Below are 24,633 nucleotides of genomic sequence, written 5' to 3'. Positions count from 1 at the left end.
CATTGACAGCGTGCTGTCTCCTAAGATGACCTCTCTGGCCTCCGGTACCATAGTTGGTACCAAACTTACCATGACTAACTGCAAGCTTACAAATGGCGAACTTTTCCCTTTTTGGGCAAACAGTAAAGAAGTCCCAAACAGGGGACTTGAATTGTCTGTGGGGGCCGGAGGAGCCGTCGATACTGGTGGTGGTGGTCATGCTGCTAATGCCAGATGAAGTGGAGGATGTGGATTGCCGAACTTTAGTACGTTGTGCACTTTTACCGCCACTAATTAAGGTCGAGGTGGATGGAGGTCCCTTCTTGCGAGAAAGAAATATGGAAGCGGTACTAGTTGGTGTACTACTTAACTCAAATGATTGTGGTGTTTCCACTGCCTCCTCGTCGACAACATCATCATCATCACGCTCAGCAGCTCTTCGGGCTAGGGTCAAAATGTCTGTTTGCTGCATGCCCGCTGGGGCTGCAGTGACCTTTATGATGACTGGGTCGTCGTTGTTAGAGTCTTCATCAGCAGCAGTATCCGCCACTTCTTGTTGAGCCTCATCACACTCCATAACTCTGAGACTTTGGACGAGCTTCCTTTTACGCTTAACTACCTTTGTCAGATCATGGTGTGCCTCACTCTCAGACGGCAGTGGTGCTGGTTCCCAATTTTGATCCGTATCATCAGAAGGAGGTGTGCTTCAAGAAGATGTAGACACCACCCTTGATCTCTTCCTTGCTAGGGGTGTGGAAGACAATGAATGATCATCAGGAGGAGTGGCTTCCTCAAATGATACCTCACCTTGATTGTCGATTTCCTGATGTGCCCCTACTTCGGGAGGAACAACTATTGTGGGCACTTGTGACCCTCCATGCACCTCTGCTTGCGCATCTCCTTGCGCTGCCTCTCCTTCCACATGTACTTGGGCTTGTACTTGCACATGTGGTTTTTGTTGCGGCTGTGGTTGTTCAACACTCGTCAGATGAGTTACAACAACCTGTGTTGATTGATGGACATTGCTGCTACTTTCTTGCGATGAGCCAACATCACTGGTCGAGGGTGATTCAACAACTAGACTAAGTGCCTCTGCAGCAGTGAAGGGCTTGGACTTAAGTTGGCGTGGTGGTGGCACTGAGCCCAATGGAGCGGGGGTGCTGCTCCCAGCTTGGTCCCCAGCAGATCCCGCTGCTGCTGCAGGCATACTTTTTTTTTTACTCCCAAAAAAAGGGGCGGCCGGCACACCAGTCTCCTTGGTAACTTGCTTCTTCTGCTCCTTACTGGCAACTTTCTTGCTAGAGGAGCTACGGGTAACTTTTTTTGGGGCCATCTTCTTCAGAGCAGGTCAGAACAGCAGGCAGCAGTTGCACGAGTTGCAGAGTTGTCTGTGTCCAGACGTGACGTCGCGTGACGTTATGCTGCACACACACACCGCTGCAGGACTTCTTCCTGGCACTGGTGGTTCTCTTGAGTCTTGTGCACCTAAAAGCAATGGAAGACAGAGGAACATCAGTTCAGTTATACACCCCAAAAAATCAAAAAACACAGAAAAATCAGCACAATCCCATGCCATCCATGATGTTTACATTCAAGACACCCCACAGAAAGACTAGGCCCATGCAACACTCACTACCCCTGGGCATAAAGGTTGAAAGCTAAGCAAAATGGTTGCAGACCTAAGAACACTGCCTGCATTCAAAATGTCCGCCTGCCTCCCAGCACATGGCCAGGGCCTGCCTGTTGCAGCACTCAAAATGGCCCCCACCCACATGGCCAGTCACCATGAACACCCCAAAAAATGGAAAATCACACAAAAATCAGCACAATCCCAGCCCACCCATGGCCTCAATGATGTTTAAATTCAAGAAGACACCCCACAGAAAGACTAGGCCCATGCAACACTCACCACCCCTGAGCAAAGGGCCCCACCAGCAGCCCCAAAAAACGACAAAAAACCACAAAATTCAGCACAATCCCAGCCCATCCATGGCCTCAATGGTGTTTAAATTCAAGAAGACACCCCACCGAAAGACTAGGCCCATGCACCACTCACTACCCCTGGGCATAATGGATGAAAAGTAGGCAAAATAAGTGCAGGCCTCAGACACTGCCTCTCTTCAAAATGGCCCCTTGCACCCCAAGCACATGTTGCCTGTACCAGCACTCAAGATGGCCACCACCACCACCCACATGGCCAGTCCACATCAACAGTACACCCCAAAAAAACGAAAAACACCCAAAAATCACCACAATCCAATGCCATCCAGGATGTTTACATTAAAGAGAGTGAGACCCCACAGGCACACTCAGTCCATGCACCACTACCCCTGGGCAAAAGGCCACACCAGCAGCCCCAAAAAAACGACAAAAAACACAAAAATCAGCACAATCCCAGCCCATCCATGGCCTCAATGGTGTTTAAATTCAAGAAGACACCCCACCGAAAGACTAGGCCCATGCACCACTCACTACCCCTGGGCATAATGGATGAAAAGTAGGCAAAATAAGTGCAAGCCTCAGACACTGCCTCTCTTCAAAATGGCCCCTTGCACCCCAAGCACATGTTGCCTGTACCAGCACTCAAGATGGCCACCACCACCACCCACATGGCCAGTCCACATCAACAGTACACCCCAAAAAACCCGAAAAACACCCAAAAATCACCACAATCCAAGGCCATCCGGGATGTTTACATTAAAGAGAGTGAGACCCCACAGGCACACTCAGTCCATGCACCACTACCCCTGGGCAAAAGGCCACACCAGCAGCCCCAAAAAAACGACAAAAAACACAAAAATCAGCACAATCCCAGCCCATCCATGGCCTCAATGGTGTTTAAATTCAAGAAGACACCCCACCGAAAGACTAGGCCCATGCACCACTCACTACCCCTGGGCATAATGGATGAAAAGTAGGCAAAATAAGTGCAGGCCTCAGACACTGCCTCTCTTCAAAATGGCCCCTTGCACCCCAAGCACATGTTGCCTGTACCAGCACTCAAGATGGCCACCACCCACATGGCCAGTCCACATCAATAGTACACCCCAAAAAAAACGAAAAACACCCAAAAATCACCACAATCCAATGCCATCCAGGATGTTTACATTAATGAGAGTGAGACCCCACAGGCACACTCAGTCCATGCACCACCACTACCCCTGGGCAAAAGACCACACCAGCAGCCCCAAAAAAATGACAAAAACCACAAAAATCAGCACAATACCAGCCCATCCATGGCCTCAATGATGTTTAAATTCAAGAAGACACCCCACAGACAGACTAGGCCCATGCAACACTCACCACCCCTGGGCAAAGGGCCCCACCAGCAGCCCCCAAAAAACGACAAAAACCACAAAAATCAGCACAATCCCAGCCCATCCATGGCCTCAATGGTTTTTAAATTCAACAAAACATTTGCATCATGCACCCATAACCAACCCTGGTCCTACAGGATACTGTGGCTGCCCACAATATATTTTATTTAATGTTCTGAAAAAGTTCCAAAATTGAAGTTGCAGCAACTGTAATGCCCCAAACAAACTTACTTGTGAAAGTTGATTTCTAATCCAAAAGTGATCCAAAGAAAGTCAAAAAGGCCTCAAATCCAAATATCCAGCAGCACCCACAAAAAGTAATCCTTCCAGGTCAAGGTCCAAATGAAAGTGACCAGCACATGAAGAAAGCACTGGGAGGAGCCTGCTGGACAGGAACAGGAAGTTGGAGACTGTGGGGCACTTCCTTCCTCCCCCCCCAAAAATGGACTCCTTGCAAAAACAAAGTGCATGCAAATGTCAACCTGAGGAGTGATTCTGATACAAATCATCATTTTCTGAAGGTTTATGCTGTTTGCTGGTGGATTTCTTGTGCAGAATTGCAAAATATCTATTTCGCGAGTGCGAGATTGTTCCTGTCCGCCGCACCTACATGTTCGCAATTGCGAACTCTCGCGAGGCGTGCTGTGCAAGGTGGCAAGCCGCGATTACGTATTCGCGGGCGCCAAACTCCTGCGGGATCCCGCAGCAAGATCCAAAATGGCGCAGCACTCGCAAAATATGATCGAGAAAAACAACTCGGCAAACGCTTAATGACGGAAAGTGAACGCCATGCACCACGCCGCGCGCCGCAATATTGTATCACCAAGCAAAAAATCCGCCGCGAGCAAATTCACGGATTTTCGACAAATTCGCGATTGCGAATTTGCCGAAAATCCGCAAAATCCGCGAGCGGAACGGATTTTACGCCCATGCTTAATTGCTATCTATAAATGTCACAACCTGCCTTTAAATGTGTTTGAAAATGATTCTCCTTTTTTAATAAAAAATAAGTATTTTACTGCACATTGAATTATAAATACCACTGTGCGCTCTTTGAGTTATGAGTCATGTTCACTAATGTGTATCCACACTTCCCCCTGAGGGAGCGTTTGACTGTTCGTCCATATCTACCACCAAGAGTCAAGTAAATGTAAATGTAAATGTAAATGCAGTTGAGCTTATATAGCGCACAGCTACCCGCAGTGGGTTTCCCGGCGCTTGCTTAGGGAACCCTTCCTGGTATTCCCCTGTGAGAAAGCAGGGTATCCACAAGGTGAAAGTCAGGCATCCCGCCGCGAGGGGCCGTTGTGGAGATTAAGCAAGCTATTGCCCAGAGTCGCAGAGTGTGACCCCGTGAGTCGAGGAGGCACCGGGGCGAGAATTATCGAGTCTGTGGAATTTTTAGCCCAAGACCCGCCGAGGCGGGAATTGAACCTTGGTCCAGGACCGATCTCAGCTTCCGGGTCTGCTGCCTCTAACCCCTGAGCCACACTTCTCCGCAGAAGGGGTCCCAGTTGCTCAGGATCCACAGTAGGCCGGGTCTCAGGACATCAGGAGTGAAAGGCCTCAACCACCACAGCTGAATCTAGTAACACCTGCATGCCCTATGGTCTTCTGAAAAGGTTTCTGACAACATCCATTTGGGAGCTTGTGTAAAACATGAGTAAAAGCAAATATGGGGCAGATATTTCATATTTTATGGATCCAAATGATCTTCTTTTAAAGTTAAGATACTATGGACATTTTAAGTCACTGGTGCTAAACTAAACAGTGCTAACAAATAAATAAATAACCAGTATAAATATACTTTAAATAGGCAAATTTAACAGTGCTCTAAAGCAAAATCCCATCCATACAGTACAAAATGCCCTCACCTGCCAAGGTTGTAGGTTTTGAAGATCTGCACATGAACTGTTGGCAAAGGGACCTTCCAGAGGTTTGCATGAAATCAGATCATCCAGGGCATGTGCCAAAGCATAGATGGCGTTGTATGCAGTAAGAGTAAATCTAGCATTGTAAACTGATGCATCAAGACTTTGTAGGCTTTCAGTTCCTGAGCAGAGTTTCTGTCCATTTGATACATTTTCTGCATCTGTTCTGTTCAGCTCTCCAGCCCAGGAGCAGTTGAAGACCTGTTCCCAAAACCTTGTTAGGAATATGTCTCCAGAAGTCCTAGAGGGATGGAGTCCATATATGAATTCTTTAAACCCAGGGATATCCTTGTTCGAAACCGCAATTCCCAATGTGCCGTTCAACATTTCCCATAATTCCCTTGTTGTAAACATTGAGGAAGGTGTCAAGCTTGTAATGCTAATCCACATTTTGTCCATATAGCCCAGCAGTGATATTTCTTTCAGCACTGGGACAATGTGTACTTCAAAGGCATAGCAGACAACCACAAAAGCTGTGGATCGATGCAGGATCCCTATTACACGGTCCAGGGATGCACGGCTGGAATCTGTTGGCAGAGTCTCAAAAAACTCAACACAGATCTGCCTTTTCTCTGCCTCTTGCTTCAGCATTTGACTGCCTTGGAGACAAAGTTCATTGTTGGAGATCAGAATCCCTATCCATGTCCATCTAAATAGAATCATAAGCTGAACTAGAGCCAGAGGCTGGATGTCAATGCTGGTTACTGTCCGGAGGAAAGAGGGAAATTGAGTTTTGTCACTCAAAGCAGGAAGTGCTGCTCCATGGCTGATCTGTTTTAAAGAAGGACACAATTAAATAAATATTTTAAACTGTTCAAGGTGAGTGGTCTGGTAATACGATTTAACCATGAATGCAAGTCTACTTTAAAATAAATCTAAGCATAAGCCTGGCAGTGTATGTTTTAGTTTATGTTGTTTGTCTTATCTTTGAAGCACAGAGAAAAACCATAAAATAATTTTCTAGGTTTACTTGTGAGCATTTAAAAGCCAAAGTATAGTAATTTAATTTGGCTTGTGGCACATCGGGTGCAATTGCTTGCCTGTAGATTGTTTGAGGGAGAGAGTCTATGGTTCAGGAATAAAGATTATTCTCCACAACACATTTTTCACATAGCATCTACAATTTTTCTTTGTGTTCCACTGCAACAAAACAAGTACTGCCTTGCAAATCAGAATGCATATCAATACACTGATTCATCCCTCAACATTACATTGCTTTGGTGTGCTTATAAGTCAAACAGCCATCTTTTAAATCATAGCTCCCTGCAAATGAACATATTTTAATTAGTCATTTCTATAAATGCATTAAGAAAAATATGTTAGAGGCAAAAGTAGGACAAATACATGAAAAATTCTGGAACAGCAGTCTTGGTTAAACCACAAGTAACTAAATGGATTATTTATGATAGGGTTGTATTACGTCGGCACCACGCAATGTGGTACATGCATGACATAAACCTCTAAGTCAGATTTTTCAAGCCACACCTTCTATGTGTGCTGCATTATGTCACTTCTTCATACATGAGCCCATAATTCTTCCAGTGTTTTCTGCTAATTTCGCGTCTCTCCATGTGTGGCTGCTTGGGTGCTGTCTGCATATGTGTATGTTGTTTGAATTATATATGTGTTGTGTGAGACTCTGTGTGGAAGGGAGTGAGAGAGAGAAACACACTGGATGTGGGTTGCTTGCATGGGTAACTTTGTGTCTGTAAGTGTTTTTGGAAACCTATGTATCCCCCAAATGCTTAGGTTGTCCGGTAGGGGCCAGTCAGTGGTTGCATAGTAATGATAGGGTATACAAACTCCGCATCCATAAACCCAGGTGACATATGCTCATAACTCAACACTACCAATTAATTGCAAGGTAACTAACACTGAATTGTGATTTACCTAATGGACCTAGTTTTTCCAATTCAAATTATGCATAGAATTCCTTATTCTCTGTTGATTACTGCTCTCATTTATCACCTGAACTTAGCAGGTGTCAGTCTGAGATGCCCGCTGGGAAGTGGGCACATATGGTAGGAAGTTACAGAAGGTAAGAGGTCCAATACACTGAATGGGACATGTGCTTGACCTTGTATTCACATATAACTTTGAAATCTCTAAGTTAGCACAGAAACAGTAGCCTGTGCTTGATCACTTTTTCATCCCCAATGACCTAACCAATAAAACAAGCAATTGAATCAGAAACCTCATTACAATTGCACATTTCAGAAATATAAGTACAGAACTGTAAGAGCCATGTTATCAACTCAAAACTTCTGAACCAGAAGCATTACTCAACAACCTCTAACTCAAATAAGTCTTCCAATCAAGACATTCTAACTCCAGCCTTCAATTCCCCGACAAAAGGTTCACTAGGAAACTTCCCAAGCTGAATTAAGTCAGTTGAAAACTGAAATGGAAATGGCACAAGTTTCAGACCAAAGAAAACCAAAGCCATTTTACCAGGAAGAGAAGAAACCACTACACAGCCACCAGGATTTTACGATTTGCAAATAAAATTGCAAAATCTGGACTTTTGTAAAAAAGCTGTAATTTTTACAAAAGTCCCTAAAAAATCGTAATTAAACCCTTTATTTAAACTTCCTTTTATTGACCATCCACTGCCACCCTAAAAGGAGGGTAAGCAGGAGAGAGGTGTTTTTATACTCTCTCCATGCTGCATGTAGAATATGCAGTGCCTTCCTCCGCAACCAGTAGAATAGCATAAACAAAGACTGCAGGAGACTGGAAATAAACAGATATGTTAATATCCCGGCCTCCTTTGGCAGTCTTTGAACCAAACACTCCCCACTGTCGTACCTACATTTTGCTCACCACCACCCCTAGAGAACAACTCCCTCCCCAGCATCCTGCTCTTCCCCTTGCCCCTCTTCTAGAAGTCCTCCTCCTTTTTGTTCCCACTCCCCTTTGGCACCCATCACACATAATCAGTAGTATAACACATATGGTGCTGGAGTTAAACTGTTACTTTAGACTCCTTTACCTTACGGTAAGTTGGGAAGAGGGCCAAGTTGGCTAATGTTACAGCTCTCTCTAGCACCTTGGATTTGGCACTGTTAAGCATGATGGCGTGGTGGTGACAGTGATAGTGCAGCTTTAAATTTTAAACCTGCACTCTTTCTGGCATAAAAAAATCCTCCTTGCAGCTTTGCAATGCTGTGCAATGCAGGGCCTGTCACAAACATATGGCAAATTTAGCTTTTTTGGGATGCAATTTCTTTATTTTGAGATTGCAAAATCTGGCAAACAGACCATAGAATCCTAGGGGTATGACTGCAAAGCCATCAAAAGATCAAATAGGTTTCTTTTGCCGAACACATTCAGGAGGCTCCTTAACAAACCACTACATATCAATCCTTGTCTGTCTCAGTAAGACTACCAGGACTTCTTGAGTTTTCGGAATCCCAATTTGCCTATATCGAGAAGTCTTGGATATATGTAAGTCTGCACTTAGGTGTAAATCTTAAGTAATCTTTTTAAACATTTCTAAGGTCTGCCATTACATCCTATATGCAATTTTAAAATGCCAATTCAACTTGACAAAATAACCCCTTTGCCAAGCCTCAAACTCTCATTTTAATACATGTACGTCACCCTCCAGGTAGGCCCTAGACAGCTTGCTTTGTAATTAAAAAGTTGGGCATGTAGTTTTATATATCCCTGTAGTCATAAAGAGACAAATTAGTTTTTCACTACTATGAGGCCTACCTCTCCCTTAGGATAATATTGTGTTACCTTGTTGCATTTAATAAGTGATAATATTTGATTGGGCAGAGGTAGGTATGTCAGGTTTGGTGTCTAAGCAATTATAATTTAAAATTCTCTTTAATGGTTAAGACAGATTTAAATCATAATCCTGAAAATCCCGCTTTTAGAAAGTTGGCATCTTGTCTTAGCCATTTGATCCCTGCAGCCCATTTCCTGGGTCACATGTCTAGGTGTATTTGTCAGTTGGCCTTTGTCTATTTCTCCCAGACCGCCACGCAGTAGAGAGAGGGAGCCCAGCTTGCATTTCAAAAGCACTGCCTCCTCTGACACACAAAGAAATTCCACTAGCCATTTGTCAATGCAGAAACTGGGACCGGGAGGCAGGGAATACTAGATACCTCTGTGGGTGGAAAACTCTAGAAGTTTCTTATACTTCAAAGTGGGCACCAGGTTTAAAAATAGGGCTTGCAGACCCACTCTTCAGTTCACTTCTGGACCTGCAGAAGGACACTCAAAGGACTGTCCTTTGGCCTGCTGGCATTGCACCGCCAGCTTGACGAGGAGCAAAAACCCATATGATGAAGCATGACACCTAGCTTGCTGGGTGTGTGAGGGTTTTAGGTCCCAAAAGGGAGGATCCCCCCCCCCTTTTTCCCTTGGTCACTCTTAGTTTGCTCTCTGGGTCCCTTCTAACTAGATTAGGTTGGTCTCTCAGAACATACCTCTCCTTTTCCCTCCCAGGGAACTGCGTACCCTTCTTTGTTCTTACTTCCCCGGGCACAAACGCTGGACCCTCCTAAAAAGCCCGTCTTGTCCCTTCTCTTTGAATAAACATGTTAAGACTGGACCCAATTCGGTTCATGTACTCAATCGGGGTTGGCCCTAACTTTTATTTTTGCCCCAGTCTAGCATTTTTTTATCATTTTGGTGTAAAATATTTTATTAAAATGTACTCTATTCTTTTTAATTGGTGTGGGGATTTTTACTTTTGTTGTGTTTCCACTTTATTGCTGTTTGTGTGCTGCATAAATGCCTTACACATTGTCTCAAAGTTAAGTCTGAATGCTTGCGCTAAGCTACCAGAGGTTTACACAGGTGGTTAATTTCTGACTGTTTGTGGTTCACCCTGACAAGGATTGTGGCTATTGCTGGAGTAGGCTTTCAATCCACTCAACCAACAACCCAATTTCTCACAGGGACCATAGGTTGTACAAGAAAATATAATTTGTGCGAGCAAAACGATTGTAAACACAATGTTGTAATATAGAGGATTGCACTTATGCTGTCAAAACCTGGTTATCCTCTGTCAAGGTTTGCAAAATCATTACCATTTGTAATCTTACTGACATGAGCAACCAAAACTAGGTTCATAAAAATAAAACAAAATACAGTTGCTATGTGTAAATTAACCTGTTTACAGCGGCGGCGGTAGTTTTAAAGCGTGGGCGGGGCTGCTTCAGCCAACGGTCGTTCACAGCACCAGGGAGGGAGTGCTCCAGTCGGCCGTTGGCCGACGGGAGAACGGAAAGGGTTAATGGAAGGGTAGCATAGGAAAATAAAAACAGATTTTCATGGAGTACTGAAAATTTCGAAATAAAGAGGTTAGTTTCCCAGTATACATTTAGTGTGCATGAGTCTCTAGATCTGTGGATTCAAAAAACTGTTTGAATCTCCAGGAGTTCATAGTTATGTCTATAATTGTCTACTTCCTATGAGAGGACCTCAATGATGGAGAGGCAGACTGATGCCTGACCAAGGAAACACATGGGGGCAGATTTATGAGTTCTGGTGCATCTCTGCAAATCAGCAGGGATGCGCCAGAACTGATGCGTCATGCAATTCCCTCCTTGCGGCACCACAGATGCGCCGCATTTAAAATGCGGCGCACCATGGTACAAGGAAGGGCAGATGCGTGACGCATCTTGTGGTGTACGGGCGGCGCATTGCTGGAGTAGCGTCGCAAGTGCGAGGCAACTCCTGCAATGTACAGAGGCCACCCATACATAACGTGGTGCATCACTCCTTACGCCTGCTTAAAGCAGGCGTAAGGATTTGACCCAGCAGCGTCGTAAAACTGACTCAGTGAAATCTTGTAGATTTCACTGCGTCAGTTTTACGGGGCTTTCCTAGGAGGGAACGCCCACCCTGCGACAGAACGCTCACATGAAACCTGACGCAGGTTTCATGTGGCGCAGGCCTTTATAACGTGACGCATCTGCCTAGATGCGTCACGTTGTAAATAGGTCGCAGGGATGCGCCACGTTTCCGCGCCGTTGCGTGACGCAACAGCGGCATAAACGTGGCGCAAGTCCGACATAAATCTGCCCCATGGAGTCAGAGAACACAAGCAACAGAGCACATACTGAAACCAGTGAGGTTTCACAGCCTTGTCCATCTAGCTAGAGCGCAGGTAAGCAAGGTGTGTAGCTGTGCAGGGTCAGAGGAGACAAAAACAATAAAAGTGTGCTCATGGTCAAGATAAAAGAAGAGCATCAAGCAATAAGACCTACACGTGTAAGTGATGGTTCTTGATGCAGCCACCTCGAGTCGTGACCTGACGTTATTGGAACCGTTTTGGTATCCATATCTCTGAGCGTATTTAGCCCAGTGTGGCATCCGTGCATGCATACATGTTCAGCAGAATCATCTGTTTGTCAGACCAGCAGAGCTTAAGCATGCCCTTCACTGTTGTTCCCAGTCACAGTGAAATTGGCAGCACTTAGCTACACTTTCTGGAAGCACCGCAGCAGGACCGACGTAGATAAGTGTGGTGTAAGCATTCAGGAAGTTGATAGGAAACCCCAGCATAAATATGTTGTGAATGGAGATTATGTAGAAGCCAACCCGCTGTCCAGAGCCAATGCACCTCAAAAGTTTATAATTCTAACCAACCAGATTGGGATAGCGTTTTCTACCTCAAACAGGATAGTCAGCTTTAACCGGGAAAAACATGTGCTCAGGTTTTTGGGGCCTGGACACATAAGGAGCAGGAGAAAAGGCAGAAAATGAGAGGGTGGTTTCTCTATGAATTATGTATGGGCAACAGCCCTATTTCATCTTGCCCTGACCATTCCCTGTCAAGGCATGTTTGTCATCATCCAAGGAGAGGGAGTATCTTAATGAAAAATGCTACAAAAGTGATTGCAAACAGTTTATCTGCCAATGTTCTAGTGAACACTACTGTAAAACCAGTACACCTGGGCCCTCATTAAATATGACAATGATAGTTCAAGTATGTGTCGCAACCGAATTTACATTAGACACTTTAATTATGAATTTGGTGGCTAACACCTCACTACCCTGGTTCAGTGGGATACAATTTAACAGGTCAAACCTGCCAAAATGTATTGAGAGAAAAATGTCCCATAATTACAAGGACTTGCAGATTTTCTTGTGGTAAGCACCAACATCCTCATGTTATCCTCCTAATATGTTTTATTTATCACAAATTAACTCTGACCTCAGCAGAGTCAGATTTAATCAGGTGCAATAAATATCAGCCCAAACACTGAACCTGATAAAATATTAATCAATCAATCAATCAGAGTATTTGTAAAGCGCGCTACTTACCCGTGAGGGTCTCAAGGTGCTGAGGGGAGGGAGCTTGATGCTACTGCTCGAAGAGCCAGGTATTGAGGAGTCTTCTGAAGGCGAGTAGGTCCTGGGTCTGCCGTATTTGGGTAGGGAGGGTGTTCCAGATCTTTGTGGCGAGGTAGGAGAAGGATCGGCCGGCGGGGGTCGTACGTGGATGGGGGTCAGTGGCGCGGGCGAGGCTGTCGGAGCGGAGCTTGCGTGTGGGGGTGTGGAAGCCGAGTCTGTTGTTCAGGTAGGCTGGTCCGGCGTTGTGGAGTGCCTTGTGTGCGTGGGTGAGGAACTTGAAGGTGATCCTCTTGTTGACGGGGAGCCAGTGTAGTTTTCTCAGGTGGGGGGTGATGTGGCTGCGGCAGGGGACGTTGACGATCAGCCGGGCGGAGGGGTTTTGGATGCGTTGTAGTCGACATAGGTGTTTGGCTGGGATTCCTGCGCAGAGTGCGTTGCCTTAGTCCAATTTGCTGCTGACGAGGGCATGTGTCACCGTTCTTCTTGTTTCGGTCAGGATTCACTTGTAGATCCTGCGGAGCATGCGGAGGGTGTTGTAGCAGGCGGAGGAGACGGCGTTGACCTGTTTAGACATAGAGAGGGGGGAGTCGAGGATGAATCCTAGGTTGCGTTCATGGTCGGTGGGTGTTGGTGCTGTGCCTATCGTGGTCGGCCACCAGGAGTTGTCTCAGGCTGAGGGGGTGGGTCCGTGGATGAGGACCTCCGTCTTGTCCGAGTTCAGCTTCAGACGGCTGCTCCTCATCCAGTTGGCGACGGCCTTCATTCCCTCGTGGAGGTTGGTTTTGGCGTTGTGTGGGTCCTTGGTGAGGGAGAGGATGTCCCTTGGTGAGGGAGAGGGAGAGGATGTGAGGGAGAGGGAGAGGAGCTGGGTGTCGTCGGCTTAGGAGATGATGTTGAGGTCGTGATGGGGGGCTACTTGTGCGAGGGGTCCATGCAGACGTTGAACAGCGTCGGGCTGAGGGATGAGCCCAGGGGGACGCCTCAGATGATGTCGGTGGCTTTGGATCGGAAGGGTGGGAGACGGACTCTCTGGGTTCTGCCTGAGAGGAAGGACGTGGTCCAGTCAAGGGCCTTCTCTTGGATTCCAGATTTTAGGAGGCATGTCTTTAGAGTGCGATGGCATACCGTGTCGAAGGCGGCCGACAGGTCCAGGACGATGAGGGCTGATGTTTCGCCGTTGTCTAGTTGGTGTCTGATGTCGTCTATGGCAGCGATGAGGGCTGTCTTGGTGCTGTGGTTGCGTCTGAATCCGGACTGGGACGGTTCTTGGATGTTGTTGTCTTCCAGGTGGCGGGCCATTTGTATGTTGACGATTTTCTCGATGACCTTTGCCGGGAATGGGAGCCGGAAGATGGGCCAGAAGTTCTTGAGGTCTTTGGGGTTTGCCTTGGGCTTCTTGAGGAGGGCGTTGATTTCAGCGTGCTTCCAGCTATCCGGGAATCTCGCTGTTTTTAGGGAGATGTTGATGACCTTACGTAGTTGGGTGCGATGGCTGCATCTGCTTTGTTGAATACGTGGTGTAGGCACGTGTCTGACGGAGATCCTGAGTGGATGGAGTTCATGACCTTGCGTGTCTCGTCATCGTTGATGTTGGACCAGGAGGTCAGGCGGTTGGCGCTGGTGGTGAACCCCGGGGAGGTGGCATCTGGTGTAGTCGGGATGGTCATGGTCTTGAAGCTGTCGTGGATGTCCGCGATCTAGCTGTGGAAGAAGATGGCTACTGAGTCGTTGGTGTTGGCGCTGGGGTTGGAGAATTCCTTTACAATGCTGAAGAGCTCTTTGCTGTTGTGTGCATTGTTGTCCAGGCAGTTTTTGGAGGAGGATCTCTTGGCTAGTCTGATGAGGTGGTGATGTCTGCGTGTGGCGTCCTTGTGGGCTGCGTGGTTGTCCCGTGTGCGTTCGTGGAGCCATATTTTCTCCAGTTTCCGTCATCCGCATTTGGAGGTCTGGAGCTCGTCGGTGAACCAGGTGGCTCTCTTGCTGGCATGGTTGTTGGAGGGTTTCTTGAGTGGGGCGAGGGTGCTGGCGCAGTCGTCGATCCACTGTCTGAGGTTGCGGGCTGCCTCGTCTGGGTTTGTGGGGTCGGTGGGTGGGTTCTGGGCGAGGGTGGTGACCAGCTGGTCGTCTGTGACTTTTCTCCAGCAGCGGCGAGGTAGCTGTTGGGTGCGGTGGTGTGTGGTTGGTTTCTTGAAGGTGAAATGAATGCAGCGGTGGTCGGTCCAGTGGAGTTCGGTGGTGTGGTTGAAGGTGATGTGGGAGCCTGTGGAGAAGACGGGGTCCAGCTTGTGGCCGGCAGCGTGGATGGGTGCGGTGACGCGTTGTCTGAGGCTGAGGTTGTCGTTCAGGGTGTTGGAGTTGGCGTTGTTGTTGTTCTCAAGGTGGAAGTTCAGGTCCCCGAGGAGGATTTAGTCCGTGGAGGCGAGTGCGTGGGTGCTGGCGAGGTCGGCGATGGAGTCGCTGAAGTGATCCCGGGGTCCGGGGGGGTCTGTAGGCGAGTGTTCCTCTGAGGGTGGTGTTGGGGTCGGTGTGGATCTGGAAGTGCAGGTGTTCGGCGGTGTTGAGGGTGTCATCTGCGTGGTTAGTGACCTTGAGGGTGGACTTGTGGACGGTGGCTATTCCTCCTCCGACTCCGTTGGCGCGATCCCTGCAGGTGATCTTATAACTGTCCGGGATGGCTATGGTGATGGCGGGCGCCGAGGAGTCGTTCCACCAGGTCTTGGTCAGGAAGGCCACGTCTGGGGCAGAGGTGTCGATCAGATCCCAGAGCTCGAAGGCATGTTTGCGTGCGGAGCGGGTGTTGAGGAGTATGCAGCGGAGGTGGTTGGGTCCAGTCCTTGGAGGTTTGGTGGTTCTGTCGCAGGTGAAGCTGCAGGTGCGGCAGGAGAAGGGTCCGTGGGTCCGTTTCGGGGCTTTCTGGAACACAGGTGTGTTTTCGGCCGATGTTGAGTGCATGGAGGGTGCTGGTGTCATAGTGGAGACTGTTGGCGTGGCCGTTGCCAGGTCTAGGGGTTCTGGCGCTGGGCGCGGTCCGGGCGCGGACGGGCGCAGACGGGCTTGACTTTGGCGCGTCCGCTGCGCACAGCCGCACAGCGGCCACCATTTAAGGCAGGGAGGGAGGGTGGAGCAGCTGGGATGCGGGAGCAGGGCGGCGAGTGGACAGCGAGGGGGCGGGGGCGCAGGGGAGCAGCGGCGGGAAGGAGCGAGGGGTGCAGAAGGAAGAGAAGGGGGAAGGGGAAATGCGGCGAGAACCGGGGGAAGGAAAAAGGAGAGCAGAGAGAAGAGTACAATACTTACAATAACACAATCACAAAATACAGGCAAAAGTGGCACAAATGTGGAGACACTTATCCCACTGGGGCAGCAGCAGGATTGAACTGACGGCAGAGCGGCAGCACAGGGGGGAGAGGCACAGGCACACAGGTGGAGCAGTGTGGCAGGAGGGGAGCGACCTGGCCTGGAAGCAGGGTCAGGGGTCGCTCTCACTGCCGCGCAGCGGCCGCCATTTAAGGCGGGGAGGGAGGGAGGAGCAGCTGGGAGGCAGGGGCGGTGCGGCGAGTGGACAGTGAGGGGGCGGGCCGCAGGGGAGCAGCGGCGGGAAGGAGCGAGGGATGCAGAAGGAAGATAAGGGGGAGCGGGGAAATGCGGCGAGAACGGGGGAAGGGAAAAGGAGAGCAGAGAGTGAAGAGTACACTACTTACAATAACACAATCACAAAATACAGGCAAAAAGCGGCACAAAAGCGGAGACAGCAGGATGGAACTGACGGCGGAGAGGCAGCACAGGGGGTAGAGGCACAGGCACACAGGTGGAGCTGTGCGGCAGGAGGGGAGTGACCTGGCCTGCAGGCAGGGTACCATGTTTGTCTCTGGGAAGTGGGCATCACCCTGGGTGCAACACCTGCTTCAAAACACTGTAAATGGTGCCACAAGATAGTACCTGGAAAAGGGGGATAAGAGAAGTCTACACCTTAGAGACTACTAAGGGGTGAGTTGGGGAAATGGTAGGTCTTCCCAATACATGGGAACCCAAAATATATTCCTAGGAAGCACCATATCTGGAGATTGAGGCATCATTAGTGAATTTTGCACTCCTGAAGCATGCACACTTTTATGCTACACTGCAAATCTTTGAGCCTCCATCTTACGGTTTACTCTAGTCGTTCTGGTATATCCTCCTTAAATGAAGGCTGCATCATGGACATGCACAGTGCATGTGCGCAGCTGGCACGCCGCTGGTGCATTGAAGGTGCACCAAAGGCACACCTGTAACTGGTTGAGGGCCATACTCATGAGAAAGGTCACACAATTGATCTAGTATTTTGTAACGTTGCCAATACACAGGTGCAAAGTCCCCTTCCTCTAGCCTTGTCAGAACACTTTCAACTCACCATCACTCTATCTGTCCCTTCCCCCATCACCCCTCTACCGGCCAGGTGGATGTAACAATGCTGGCCTAGGTTAAACCTCAAGGATTGGTCAACTGCCCTGGATGCAATCATACCTGACCTCTCTGACCAAATCACCCTGTCCACCCGCAGGTTCAACAAGTCGATCAACAACTCTCTAGATACGGTCTTACTGGCAAAAAGCCACAAGAGTAGCTAGCAAGGTAGCAAATCCCCCTGGTTTAATCCCCACCTAATGGCCTTAAAAAAAAGAGTGCAGTCATTTATTGAGGAGGTGGAGAAAATTCTATGATGAGGCTAGCAAATCCAAATATAGTAAAGGTATTAGAAACTTCTACAAAGAAGTACAATTTTCTACTGCTTGGCAAAGATTGAAAACTATTCCAACTTCCCTAAAGAGATCTTTCAGACCCTTGGGGCTATCACAGAGCCCAAAAGAGGCAGTTCCACTCCAGAAGCCTCTATGGAGCACAGTAACAACCTGGCACACTTCTGCTGAAAGAAGATAATGGTCACATGCTCCTTCTCTGATTTGCGAAACCTGGATGATCCTCAATTTAGAAAGTCCCGCCTAGAGCGACTGGAAGGCAGCCTTTCAGCCTTCTCCATCCTCACAATGAGCCTTCTCACAGGTTTTCTAAGAATAGTAATGTCATGCTTCTTCTTAGACCCAGCCACTCTCAATATCCTTGGCCAGGGTTCGAAAGCATTTTCCCCATTTTGCTAGACTTGTAAACCTGCCTCTTTTCAGTGGGCAGGTCCCGCCCAATGGAAGCACACTGTAGTTAAACCACTACTATAGAAGCCCAGCCACAAGGCCCTACACGACCTGGGACCCAAGTACCTCAATAACCGAATGACCTTCTACACGCCCACGCGCCAGCTACGATCTACCAGCCACGCACTCGCCACCGTACCTTGCATCCGCAGAACCACCGCCGGAGGAAGATCCTTCTCCTACCTGGCAGCCAAGACTTGGAACTCCCTCCCCACTCACCTTCGACGCACCCAAGACCATCTCTCCTTCAGGAAGCAACTCAAGACCTGGCTGTTCGAGCAGTAACACACCCCTTCCCCCAGCGCCTTGAGACCCTCCCGGGTGAGTAGCGCGCTATATAAATGCAGTGATTGATTGATTGATTGATACAGGCCTATCTCCCTGTTACCAGGAGTATCTAAGCTCCCTGAAAAACATGTTAGTAAACGCCTTGAAGTAGGTTCAATCAAGAGACCGAAGACATGTTGGTAGCTTCTTCTACGTTTAATGCATAAGGAATCTCATCCATCAACCATCAGGTCAGGTCTGGAATAACTGACTTAGTTTACTTCCAAACCTTCACATAGAATACGATGACTTCATTCACTAAACATTCTAACATGACATATTACAGTTCTATACTAAGCATAACAAATGAAGGAGAAGTCATTAACAGATTACCACACACCTCTTGGCTTTCCTTGAATCCAACAAAGCCCTCAACCTCACCCAAAAGGGGTTAAGACCACAACATAGAAACAGTGTTGCTGCCTGTGGTAGAAGAACTGAGATGGCTACTGGACAAAGGAGGCTCTGTAAACATTATTCTCTTAGCTGGCAGTGTACACCGCGACACGGTTGATCATGCCATACTCATTCAGAGAATAGAAATGCAAGCATCGAAGGCAGGGCACTGAAATGGCTATACCGCTTTCCTGGAGAATGGAACCTTCCAGGTACCAGATCATTCCTACTACTCTGACAGCCTTCCTTTCAGCTGTGGGATGCCCCAGGGCTCTGCCCTGAGCTCCACTCTTTTTAAATTATATTTACATCCCCCTGGCTCAAATTGCACGCTCCTATTGGCTGTTATTGGTCTCCTATGCTGACGACATCCAGTTAGTCATGGCAATTTCCCCAGACACTAGCTCAAACCACCTCTACTTGGCCACCTGTCTTCGGGAAGTGGCCAGCTGGAGGGCAAACTGTAGACTAAAGCTAAACGAAGATAATACAGAGGAAATGGGCTCTGGAAAGATGAGAGACACATGAGAGACGTAAGGGAAGCAGGAGCAGGGCAGTGAGACTTGCTGAGGGGGTAAGGCCTTCGGTAACAGTAACAATCCCCAGCCACCACCCTGTTAGTTCTCGTCGCTCAGCCCCCCTCTCGCTCCGGTTCTTGCTCCAGCACACAGAACCACCCAGCAAAGAGCATGGTGAACAGTGCCTCGCGGCAAAACGGTCACGCTACAGCTCTGCAGCCCAATGGCCTCGAACCCGAGGCCTCTGGGTCCCACCTTACACTCTGCCTGAACAGTAATCACACAGGCTCGCCAGACACAGCAGCATAAGAACTCTGTGAAGGCACACTGAGCACAGTGCCATTGCTTCTTCAAGGCTCCTCCAAGCCCCTCAAGTTCCCAGCATTTCAAGTTTGGCAGAAGGAGTGGTCAGCATGCAAGTAACAGTTTGAGGTCCTAATACATCTGAATTGAGCCCCCAATTTGCAGAAGAGGCCCGACCAGTACCGGGTGCGGCTTGCGGCAAGTGTGTGCTTGCCCCCCATGTTTATCATTCATCAACCATCAGCAGGTAACTCCTCACCCAAGTACCCTCCTCCTCGGGCTCTCCTTACCCCCATCACTGCCCTCTAATAGCTCTGCAGTGTCCCAGCACTACCCTGTGAATTCAACCACAGCACAAAGGGCACATGACTGCAATGCCTACAAGGCCCCAAGAAAAAATCTCCGCAAGGGAAATCCCATCCCCTCCGAACGCTTGTATCCTTTCATCCAAAAGTAAGAAAGTGAGCACCTGAGCGGATGTATGACATTCCAACGCATGCTTTTACCACGCATGCCTTTACAACGCGTTTTTTTCAACGCATGCCTTTACAACGCATAGCGCTTTGGGGTGCTGGATAGTGAATAGTTTAATTTACTATTCCAACTCCAGTCCCCGTGGACACTAGGGAAGGTGTTGGATAGTAAATTAAATCTATTCCCTATCCTAGAGCGCCCCCCAGCGCAATGCGTTGTAATGGTTTGCGTTGTAAAAGTTGCGTCGTAAAGGCACTGCGTGGTAAAAGTTGCGTTGTAAAGGATGTTTCCCACCTGAGCAAGTGACTTTAAACGGTGTCACTCTTCTGATCAAAGGTATGTAGCCTTGAAGTCATTATACCCCCAACACACTCCAGGGCTCTTCAGCACAGTATGCTTGTGTCCCTGCTCATGCCCAGACGAAGGGTACTAGTAGCAAAAGTAAGGTGGATGTGAGACAGCACTGGAATAGGCTTCCTGTCCTTGTGCCCACTGCCCAGGAGGGAATCCAAAGAGGTCGGGCAAGATGCGATAGGAAACAGCACTAGTTTCAAGGTGAAGGAAGAACAAGGCGGTCAGGGCAAGCTCCATCCCGATGAGAGAGGGGGCCTTCATCTCCAGTCTTGGAGCTTAACCAACAACCCACCCCCTCAAAATGGAGCTTTTGCTTTCCTTCTTCCCTCCGTTTGGCAGACATTCTGGCTAGCACAGTTTTAATGCCACCTAGGTATCTAATGTATTTTAAAGACCGCAACCTTCCTTCGAATAAACAGCTTAGGAGGGTTTTATGGTATTTCCATAATTAAACACCTACTTCTACGCTGACCTTTCTGTCATTTACTCGAGCAGTCTGCATGAGGATGCCACGAAGAGGGTAGGTCAGAGACTTTTGGAATACAGTTTATAAACATTCAATAGGATCTTTTCGGTGGCCATTGCTAAACATTGTTTTGGAGCTTACAAAAAGCAGCTTAAAATAATATACGAGATCTGAGCACTCCTTTTAAATAAGAGCCAAGCACCCGACCCATCTTTGTAAACATTTGTGAATTTCCAAAGGATGATATCTGCTTACTAAAGCAAGTTTCAGAAGAGAGAACCTGATTGTGAGATTCAAAGTTGCTCTTTGCAGTTGCATCAGATCTTTAAAATCTATACTGATACACAAAGCCGCTCCATCTACTGCCGCTTGGTTTGATCTTTTCACTCTTAACTGGCAGTCCGTTTCGACGAGCACATGCTCTATTTATCTAATTGGGTGAACAGGTGAGAGTAACTGTGGCACGGTGGGAGAGTGCATTTTGCAACATACATTGTGCCTAGGTACTGCAGGCCTTTTACCAGCAAACCCATAACGGGTCAAATAGGGCTGAGTAGAAATTGACACCAGTGACAGAAACTTAACTTGGAGGCTCATGTGCACAAGTCTATGGCATCACCAGGATCATTGAAATCATCCTGAGCTATTGTGTATGGTTGTTTGGATGCATGTGAGGATGGTTGGTTGCGTCAGGTTGAATGGGGCGGTTGTGTTTATAATATGTTAACGTGCATTGTATATATTTCAAGAGAATAATTTTTCAATGTCTGAAAAATAAATAAGAAATATGTTTTTCAAATAAATTGTTGTGGGACAATGATGTTATATACAAGTTAATGGATATACTACCCATGTATTAAATGTGTTTTCTAGGAGAGGTTTTGTGCTCGTTCTATTTCGCTCCCTGCCTCCCTCTCCTAGTAATTCTGTACTCAGGGACCCTCGTCTGTTATTGAAGAATGCTCTGTAGAAAATTACATTCAACATGGTGTGACATTGAAATGGCTTTTGCTTCGTATCATAACTATTCGACAGCTATCAGCACTTTCAGACTCTCTCATAGGATCGGGAATCAGCACAATAAACACAAGTGGCATTGTTAGACTTAGCCCTTTTTGCAGGGTCATTCCTGAACTTTTTGCCTTTCTCCTAGCCTATTTTCTGACATGGTGTTGGTGGTTTTAGGACTCTGGGCACTTTACCACTGCTGTCCAGTGTAAAGTGTTTGTGCTCTCTGTGGTAAACATGATAGAATTGGTCTACACCTGTTTGGCGTATTTAATTTACCTGTCAGTCCCTTGTTCAGTAGTATCTCAGATACCAAGGGCCAGGAAATTAAATGCTACTGGTGGGCCTGCAGCACTGATTGTGCCACCCACCAAGACCTTTCAAACCTGTCTCAGGCCTCTGCCATTGCAGGGACTGTGCGCGCAGTGTTACTGCCGCTCTGACGTGACACCTAAAGTGTGCGCCACATCTGTGACCCCCCCCTTTTACTACATGTCAGTCACCCCTAAGGTAGGCCCTAGCTAGCCCTATGGGCAGGGTGCATTGTAGGTAAAAGGTAGGACATGTACATTAAGTGTCTGACATGTCCTGGTAGTGACACACAGCCATTTTGATTTTTCACTGCTGTGAGGCTGCCCTCCATTAGGAATGCATTGGGGATTCCCCGTTATGTGATTCAGTGGTAATTCCTGATATGAGAGGAGCAGCGTGGTCAAGTTTGTTATGTTTGGGATAGTAATAATAAATGCTGAGCAATGGTGTGCGCAGATTTATTATCACTATTTTAGAAATGCCACTTTTAGAAGTTGGCAATTCTGTGTGTTATGTGTCTGCCTGCCTGATATGTATTGCATGTCTGGCTCAAGAGTGACAGGGGCTGGTGAGGTGTGTGGCTCCAGGAAGGGCAGGGTGAGTCGGCGCTAGACTGAATAGGAGATCTGCATCTGGAGTAGTGGTAGGAGTAATCCCCTGATCCTGAATCAGTCTACGCCTGCCTAGATGAATGCTGGCTCAGCCCCCCTGTGGTATGTCTGAGGACCGAGCCCCCACCTGACAAAGGAGGGTGTGAGCACTATACACAATTTGCTCCACTACCACCAGAACCAGTTAAGACTTGTTCCCAAAGCTTTGTGCCAAGGGCAGAACAAGGGAAAATGTCCTATAAATATTGGGGCTGTGACCCCTTAAAAAGTGTACTGCTTTGGGGGTGCTTGCTGGTACCTGTGCTGGGGCGAAGGACTGCTGGGCAACAGGAGGAACCACCCTAGGACCCAGCTGCTGCTTCCTGGGGTTCCCTACATGCTGGCCTGCCTGTGTCCAGCTCTGCTCCTGAAGATTTTGGCTTAAGATTCCTGAGAAGCGCACTCAGCGCAAGGAGAACTCCAAAAGGCGTAAGAAGAGCCCCAGGGATCGTGAGGCTGGCAGCGCTGTGCTGGATCAGCATTTGCAGGGAAACCCAGCATAAGGGATTCCCCTCTGTGCTGCGAATATCGGAGCAGAAGCCCACCCTGCATTGTCTGCCTTTTGCATGAGATGAGGGTCGGCAACCGGGTCTCTCTGTTACGTAGCCCCAGGCTGCGAGGCTTGTGCTGTGGGCGTTGGGCAGCCTTCCCCAAACCGAGAAGTTGCGGAGACCTCGCTCCGAGCAGCCGAAGAATCGGAAGTCAGGCGGACCTCCTAACCAAGGACGGAGCCCAGCCCCAAGGAAGCCTTGTGGGGATGTTGCCATGGAAGCCAGGCAGAGTAGCAGCCTGGTGGTAGGCAGGGCTCCCGTGATGACAAGGAGAGCCTCGCATGTCCGCCCACACTAACAGAAGAGAGAGGAGCTCAAGTCAGGCGACGGATGCCTGGAGGTAGGCAGGGCCAAAGGAGGCTTCACTCCATGCCCGACTGCTGTTGTTCACCACGAGAAGGTGGACAGCCCCTGGGAGAGCCACCAGGGCAGGACCTCGACAGAGGCCACTGGAAGAAGTTGCTCCACGTGTCTGGCCTGACCACAGCTGCACCGCACGATCGCGGGCAGCTGCCTTTTCCCCACAACGCAACAGGAAGAGAGAAGGGTGAATGGCACCTCGCCCCTGGAGTACATAGAGGGCCAATTTGGCGTCCTCGTGCCAGAAGGGGCATTTTGGGGGCAGAAGCCTCATTGTGAGCTGGAAAGCTCGGGGTGAACCTCCACACATCCCCCCCGCATGAGCCAGGGTGGAGGAGGAAACCTTACCCAGATTACTACACAGTCCGAGTAGAGAGCGCAGAGGTGCTGGGCCTGCCATTTGGGGGCTAGTGGACTCCTGGGGACATGGGGGCATTATAGGAAATGTATTTATGGCTGAGAGGGGCAGGAGGTGCAGTCGTGAGGCACTGTACTACTGCTGATACTTTTCTTATGCCCCATAAGATGGATGCATAACGTGATTTTGCCTAATGTGTGTGCATAATGCCTTATGATATGTTGGTAATGTGTGCCCACTGAGATGACCTGCTGATGCTAATACCTAATAGGGTTTATGGTAATACCAGTAGTTGCTGGTTGTGGTTTACCTGTATATTCTAATGGTCCTGACAGTGGCCCGATTGGCCCTGTAATGTATATAATCCCCTGTAAATTACTACCTGGTGCCAGTTGGCACAGAGTATATGTGTGGTTATAATCCAATGTGTTTTGGATAATACAAAGGCTATTGTTTGGAGTTTCTTTTGTGGTGTGCTTAGTGTGTTGCTGCTGTGTGTGTATGTTGCGCAAACACATTGTCTCTAGGATAAGCCTGGCTGCTTGTGCCAAACTACCAAGTGGGTGAGCAGGGGTTATCTTCGGTGTGTGACTCCCTTGCCCTGACTAGAGTGGTGGTTTCTGCCTGGCTTAGGCAAAAATCCTAGCCAACCAGAAATCCCAATTCTAACAGGCATCACCTTCAGCCCTAGACTAGTCGCCACCACCACAATGAAGAGGTGGTGGAGTGGGAGGAGGGAGCGTGCAGAGGATTATAATAAAAATAATTCTGAAATAAAAACGTACTGCCTCCCATGTCGTGCTTGGTCTCGTCCTTCCTGGTCCCAGCA

At 48.3% G+C, this 24,633-nt stretch overlaps 1 protein-coding gene across 1 annotated transcript in view; it reads right to left on the bottom strand.

The window, feature by feature from the left end:
* Positions 1-24,633, bottom strand: part of LOC144783924 (extracellular calcium-sensing receptor-like) — a 135,973-nt gene that overhangs the window by 101,118 nt on the left and 10,222 nt on the right. Inside the window, exon 2 of the mRNA XM_078662659.1 lies at positions 5,171-5,998. Coding sequence (XP_078518785.1) covers positions 5,171-5,998 — 828 coding nt within the window. The remainder of the gene's footprint in view (positions 1-5,170; positions 5,999-24,633) is intronic.

The sequence above is a fragment of the Lissotriton helveticus genome, chromosome 10, assembly GCF_964261635.1.
Source record: "Lissotriton helveticus chromosome 10, aLisHel1.1, whole genome shotgun sequence".
NCBI classification, from domain to species: Eukaryota; Metazoa; Chordata; class Amphibia; order Caudata; family Salamandridae; genus Lissotriton; species Lissotriton helveticus.
This window is presented reverse-complemented; position numbering and strand designations above follow the sequence as displayed.